This window comes from Orbicella faveolata, unplaced genomic scaffold (assembly GCF_042242905.1).
Source record: "Orbicella faveolata isolate gen_17 unplaced genomic scaffold, um_ofav_v1 contig_2, whole genome shotgun sequence".
Taxonomy (NCBI): Eukaryota; Metazoa; Cnidaria; class Anthozoa; order Scleractinia; family Merulinidae; genus Orbicella; species Orbicella faveolata.
The window spans coordinates 15,799,260-15,806,869 of NW_028301547.1; the positions used below are offsets into that span (position 1 = coordinate 15,799,260).

The 7,610-nt window shown below is 38.1% G+C and overlaps 1 protein-coding gene across 1 annotated transcript; it reads right to left on the minus strand.

The window, feature by feature from the left end:
- LOC149112132 (uncharacterized) lies at positions 1–1,813 on the minus strand. Its single transcript, XM_089289701.1, has one exon. The coding sequence runs from the start codon at positions 1,785–1,787 to the stop codon at positions 165–167; it is 1,623 nt and encodes a 540-aa protein (XP_089145827.1). The 5' UTR covers positions 1,788–1,813; the 3' UTR covers positions 1–164.
- Between the last annotated feature and the right edge of the window lie 5,797 nt (positions 1,814–7,610).

Consider the following 7,610-nt stretch of genomic DNA (forward strand, 5'->3'; position numbering starts at 1 on the left):
CCTCCCCCTATTTAAGACAGGCAATTTTTAAAACGCAAAATTAATTTCGGCATCAATAAAGTGGTCAGATGAAATTCACGTGTTTCAGTTAAGACTTAACTCAAATGTATTGTACTGTATTGTGCTGCGCTATACGGAGGTTTTTTTCTAGCGTTTTGCTAACTTCAACTAAAAGGCACTGTACAAGTCTGATTTGAGAACTTGTGAAAGCGATCGTGTACAATTGGTAAAAGGTGTCTGGTACTCCATAACGCTACTATAGCAGCAATAACAGTTGCTGTTAAAAAGTGTCTTTTCCATCGTCTTTGCCAAACAGCCATGACAGCTATATTCTGATAGCGAGTCGCGATCGCTAAGGAGACGCTGGTAAAAAACCACTCGATCACCAGTTGAACTGAAGTTGTGATAGCAAAAGACTGTAGCAGCTCTGAAAGGGAATCGTCTTTTAAGTATATATATTGATACAAGTACAGTAATCCGTTAACAGACACTATAGCAGTTGATTCATACAGCATGCTCATGATAGCGATATCAGCCATCAGTCTCTCACGGCGAGGAGTACGAAAACTTCCCCAAGGAGCTGATGTTCTTTTGCAAATCACATGACAAATGTTATCAATGACAACCATAGTGCTTCGCTCTATGACTTCTACACCGCCGTGAATTATTCCAAGAACACCAATAGATTGTAAACTGCCAAGATCCGCTTGTAAAACTCTAAAAAGAACCGCTGAGCAATAATACAGCGGTGTTAGTAACACATAGGAATATCCCGGATGAATACATTTCGAGCATAACCGTTGAGCACAAATTCGCGCAAGTACTTTGAGAAAGACGCCAATGAGAGGAGAGAAAAGTGCGATTAGAAGTTTACCATCCTTGCCTTGTTTGTTGTACGCTGGGTAAATAATAAAACCCACAGGAACTGCAAGAATTATTACAGAAAAGGGGGGAACTGTCATTTGAAAGAAAAACTTGACGCGACTTCTCCTTGTCCGTCGTATACAGAAGTGATTCGTTACAAAATAAACTTGCAAACATACACTGATGACAGTAATAACGTTGTCTGGAATCAGTTGTAAAGAAGATGGCTTAGAATGAGATATTCCCAGGGCTTGTAGAGTTATGAGATAAAATGTTTCCAAAGAAGATACAAAACAGCAAACCAAGAAGACTTTCCTTTTCACGCCCAATAACTGATATGGACGGAAAAGAAGTAGCATGGTCAAAAAACCCGAAAGTTGTAAAATAGCGGCACGAATCACAAGCGAAATTGATCTCATCCATTGTACTTTTAATGGAATGGACTTCTTTGGATGAAATTCACAGTTGTTTACAGTTTTGTTACATAAGTAGAAGAACAACATGTATACTGAACCTATAGTGGTGGACGTTAGTAGTGAAATCAAAGCTCCAATGTACATTGATTTACAAACTGTACGGAGAGCGGATGGTCTGAGTCGCTTCCAAGCCATTGCTCTATCTTCATCTTGTTGATCTTCCTCCGTTTCTTTGTTTTCCTCCGGCAAACACGCGTTTATAACCTTTACATCTGGGTGGTTAGACGCTAGATAGTCCAAGCTTGTGGCTTCTCTGTCGCTGTATTCTTGATAAATAAGCTCGTCAACAGGATGATAATACCATTCTCGACCTGTGCTTTGCAGAGGATCGTAGCCAAAAGACTCTGCCGTGTATTCAGGTTCTTGTGGGTTGTAGTGCTCTGTGACTCCTCGTGTAAAACTGAACACGATATGACCAAACACCTCTAACAGCGTACTGCTACTCATTATTGCTAGGAGATTGAAATAAATAGTTTTGGATTTCCTAAAAAAAACTAAACTGTGATATTAACGATGAGTTACAGAGTTTAAGAACGTGTGGTGTTGTTTGGTATTGTGTGCTGCAAAGGCGTCTTTTAAATCAATTGTGGCACGAAAAGTTTTTATCTTTTTGCTTACGAACCTTGAAATATTTATTTTTGCTTCGTTTCTAACCAAACACGTAGGGCCAAACCACCCCGCTAATGTTTCATGAAAGCTATATTTGCTTGGTTTATATATTTCTGAACAAGTTTGGCAGATGAGCTTTCTTTGTTCTCCAGTTTATTTTAATTTGGAAGTTGTGACAAAATGTCAGATTATTACGTCATAATTGATGACGTCACCAAAACGTGCTATAATTTTTTGTAAAATCTGATAAAAAGATTATGTCATTGGAAAGGCCTTGACTTTAGGAGTAAAATGCCGGAAACCGTTTTTTGCTGTGATGATTATTTTTTGAGATACGGTAAGTTAAATATTTTTTTGCTGTTCCCCCGGAATTTGCTTAACCATACTGTCCTTCTTAAGTCAGTCTCTCTGGTTTATTTTTTTCAGTTTTATTCCAGGAAGGCTAATAATCTAGAAAAATAGAAAGCTTGATGTTGTCAAAAATCGTATGGTTTTAGAAATTTGATTTTCGGCTTTGTTAGGATGGTATTAACAGTAAAAAAACGGGTGACGTCATAGGTTATGACGTAACAAAACTAATTTTAACGCAATAACACTAGAAGGATATTTTTTATTCCGATTTTCTTCTTTATTTTTGCTTTAGTCATCTGGCACATCACATGTGCAACATAGCCGCATTTGATGGAACAAAATTACGGCTCCAATTTGAGGATTTTTCTCAAGGGGGGGACCCCATATTTTGCAGTGTTATTTTTCATATTTAAAAATGCCATATTTTATTTAATTTTTGTGATATGGAAAAATTTTTTTCAGGTTTCAACTCCCCTTGATGTCCTCTTTCGAACACGTTGTAAAACATATGCATATTAAAAACTTCAAAAGTGGCAAAAAACATGACGTCATCACTGTGACGTCACAACTTTGACATTTACTGACATTTTTCAAGTAAATATAATTGGCAATAGGTCTCCTGCTCATCTGCCAAGTTTGGTGTAGAAAGAGTCAATACTTTTTTAAGTAATGCGAAATAATGTGAAATACCCAAGAACCGACGAAACATTTAGAGGGTGGTTTGGCCCCTACGTGAAACGTGATTCTTTCGCTAGGAATGCAGCCAAAACTTTTTTACAAGCCAACAAACGTTTTAGCAGTTGTCTGTGCGTCGATAGCGCCTTGTAAACGTAAACTAAGGCCATGTCCTATGTTAGCGTTAGGGTTAGGAAATAACGACTACGAAAGATACTAAGGAAATAAGTTGATAGTAAAGTTTCCAGAAGATTTCGGAATCATTGTAAACGGATTCTTTATTTTAAAAGCGTGAGGCCAAAATGTCTGGATCTCGGCCAAGACGTTGCACCGACGCTGTTCGGGCCCATAAAGACAGAAATGAAAAACTAGAACAATATCCAGTCATCTTGACCAAACAAGCTTGGTCAATAAGGGATTTATTATGTGGCATAAAAAAAACACGTGCAAGATACAGCCATATTGCTCATTCGGGAAGGTAGCCTCATAATAATGGCTAGCTTTGTTTCTGTTGATAAACCAGCAAAAAAAGTTGATTAGCCTGACAATGGCTTATGCTCATTTTTATGCGCTTCAATCTTTAATGGTTAAAAATATTGGTTTCAGCGTTAGTCTCAACGTTTCTCCTATTCTGGGTTTTAGCTGTTTAGGCTTACATTTTTAGTCATGTTCGTACGTTCACGTTTCCGTTCGGTTTCAAGATGTGAAAAGAAAAATAGAAGAATGACTTAATTGTGCCGCAATAAATAAATAAGTTTAAATGACTGATAATGTATTACTTTTTGACTTTCTATAGGTGCAAAGAAATGTTCTAGCAAATTTCATAGTTCATGTATATCTCTGTTATTGGTTGTCTGATAGGGACTCGCTGTCAGCTAGTTTCGAGGAAAGCAAAGGTGGCAGAATTTAACTTTCCAACAGTCTTTTACTGCTTCAACTTTAACGTCGTAGGGGTAATCGTAACATAAATTTTCCTCACAACATCAGTGACAAGTAATAAGAATAAGGAAAATCGTCAACTACAATAACGTCTTGATTAATCACTAAATTCTCACAACTAATGTGACAAGGCATGTATGACGATCAGTCGGGAGATTTGATATTTTGGTATTGAGCTGGATATTTGGCCCGTAACCGAAACAACTTGACTGCTAGCAGACGGCCTTTTCGGTCGTTTATCTTATCGAACAGGCCTGTCCAACGCATACTTAAAAATGGCTGTACGGACGGGGAAACTTTCGATCCGTACTCACTGGAGTTCCTGTTTATGGAGAGAGAAACGAATTGCAAGCAGTGGAGCCTCGAGCACCGCAAGTGAAACAGGAAATAGGACTGAAACAGGATCGTACCTAGAGGCATTGTTCGCAAGCTGTCGCTAGAGGTTGTGTACTTCTGCGTAAACAGTGACAGGATATTACGGAGAAATGAATATCATTTCAAAAATTGTTATTTTGAGCCGTTTTGACGGGGAGTTTAACAGGCTTTTAGTATTCAGTGGCGTCTTTTAGTATTGCAGGAAATTTCTGTTCATTTGCTAGTTATGTTCAAGTGCGCATATCATATTTCTTAGCGTCACCATTGAGACAGCTGAAAGGGCCTTTTATGATGGAGAGTGGGATGACTTTCCATTCGGAACTAACCTTATTTATTTTTTAGTAAAAATAGAGCTGTAACCAGGATAAGACATATTTGAAAAGAAGTGAAAACGTTCTCTGGCTAAAACGATTTAAGAGTCCCTCTCCATAAAAATGGAAAATAACTCGGCAAGGGTCGAAAATTCGATTTCGCTCATATTTTCATGGTAGATAGGCTAGGGCATGACAAAAACTACTGGATAGTTTTTTTGGCAAAATATCCTTTAATTTCAAAGAAATATGCAAATTACCAAATTCCGTTAAAATCGTCATTTAACGCACCATTTTATTACACAAGTTTGAGAGCCTCGCATGCAAAACCACATCATTCTTCCGTCTTTAAAACACTCAAATATTTTTGGGCAATGTTTTAAATGTGTACTGGGTTGATTTTAGGGAATGTTGCGTTGTCTTTTTGGGTGCAAAATAATTAAATTTCGAAGACATGTATTTCATTCACTTAAAAGTACTTCGTGAATATAATTAATTTTCACCATGTGCGAAACCTTCAAATGGATCAAGCTTCTGGTGGTTGAATCGCAGAAGGATGGTCTACAGATTCCTGTAAAAATTTCTTTGGGCAAATGATTGTGGGCGACGCGAGAGCTTTTCAAAGTACGTCAAAAATGCAAATATTTGACCATCAGTCGTCAAATTTCAATATACGGGTTAGACGTTTATTTTAGCATGCGCCACATGACTTGACCTATGTTAAGTTGAAATAGACAGAGAGCTGATAATTTCGAAATTTTCTAACCTCATTTGCTGTAAAAGGCAGGTCCAAAGCCGATTTGACGTGTTTCTAGTCGATCTCTCACCATTCGTCGCTCATAAAGCAGAAGTTTGCTTTTGTTTACATAACGTCCGATGTACATCGCCATCTGTCAACTTATTTAACGGTCGAATACCATGAATCTGTGACCCTCTTTCGATACATATGATCACCACTGCATCTAAGTCAAAAACGGCTAAGTCATTTGTAGATAGTTGCTTGCTTTGCCCTACACCAAACTATTACGTTTGATCATCATGGTTTGATGGGTTGAATCCGCGGTTCCTTGTTCGTCACGCAATGCTGTCATCCCATTTTAGGGGGTAGGGGTAGGACAATTTCTATCGTAATACGTAAGGCTCCGTAAGGCTTGGAATCACTGGGAGCACACAATCCTGTTCAGTAGGAAGAAATTGAATTAGGAAATGGAAAGAATGAATAGTTTACCATTTCCCCTGTTGTTATCTTTTACTCGACCACCGCTACCTACATGCCCTGCGTAATACTGTAACGCTAAACTCATACCTAGGTCTTTTCGCGCTTTCCAATTATTTTTGGTTTACATGTAGTACAGTGGGCTACCCTCGGGGAAATGGGTGGTGACCGCTTAATGGGGCTAGCCGCTTAAATAGAGGTTGGTGTACCTTGAATATTTAATTTTTCACTGTCGGGCTATAAATTTCTTGGTGAACATGAGTCAATTCAAGACAATCATGATAGACGTGTGTTTGAATTATCACTCGTCATGCACCTTCAATTTCAGACTCCTATCTGCCATCGCCCTTTCCGAAACAAAGTTCTTAAATTTTGGGTGGCCGCTTAATAAGAGTAAAGACAATAATGAAACCCTTATCGGAATGACCAAATGGTGGCCGCGGAGGTAACCGGTCAATAGGTGTTTTATTTACAATATTTTATTGACGATAATTTTGGACTGTATTGACAACAGTCCACCATATTCTGTTACATGCCAATGCCTCGCCACTAAGCAAACAAAATACGCCAAATAAAACGACATGGCTCACGTAATTACTAATTAAATTTAGTCTGTTTTTCTCACGAATTAGACTCGTTGTGATTTCCTATTTTTATTTCAGCTAGTTCTTGCTTCATTGATCTATAATTTGTTTATGGCGATTTTCTTAAAATTCTAGAGAGTACAGGCACTAGCTTTATCAGCTGTTGTCTGAAACGTCAGAACGTACAACAAACGTGATTTGAACCGACGCCACGTACACTATAGAACACGATTATATAAATGTACACATATTATTACATATATGAATGAACAGATGAACAATGATTAAATTGTTTCACTTATCCTGAGAGTGCTCTATACAAAACAGATCAAAATGTGCAGCATATGCCGTGACAGCATTGCGTGACGAACAAATAACGGCTGTAAGATTGTGCTGCGCCCACACGCTTATCAGCAATGGTCAGCAATCGATCAAACGCAATATTTTGGCGAAGCGTAAAGCAAGCAACTATCTTCAAATGACTTAGCCGTTTTAGACTTAGATGCAGTGATGTTCATAAGCGCAGAAAGATGGTCACAGATTCATAGTATTCGACCAATAATAGGTTGACAGTAGGCGATGTACATCGGACTTTAACCTTGTGTAAACAATAGCAAACTTCTGCTTTATCTGCGACGAATGGTGAGAGATCGACTAGAAACACGTCAAATCGGCTTTGGATCTGCCTTTACCAACAAATAAGGTTAGAACATTTCGAAATTATCAGCTCTGTGTCTATTTCAACTTATTATAGGTCAAGTCGTGTGGCGCATGCTAAAATATACGTCTAGCCCGTATATTGAAATTTGACGACGGATGGTCAAATATTTGCATTTTGGCGCAACTTTGAAAAGCTCTCGCGTCGCTCACAATCATTTGCCCAAAGAAATTTTTACAGGAATCTGTAGACCATCCTTCTGCGATTCAACCACCAGAAGCTTGATCCATTTGAAGGTTTCGCACATGGTGAAAATTAATTATATTCACGAAGTACTTTTAAGTGAATGAAATACATGTCTTCGAAATTTAATTATTTTGCACCCAAAAAGACAACGCAACATTCCCTAAAATCAACCCAGTACACATTTAAACATTGCACAAAAATATTTGAGTGTTTTAAAGACGGAAGAATGATGTGGTTTTGCATGCGAGGCTCTCAAACTTGTGTAATAAAATGGTGCGTCAAATGACGATTTTAACGGAATTTGGT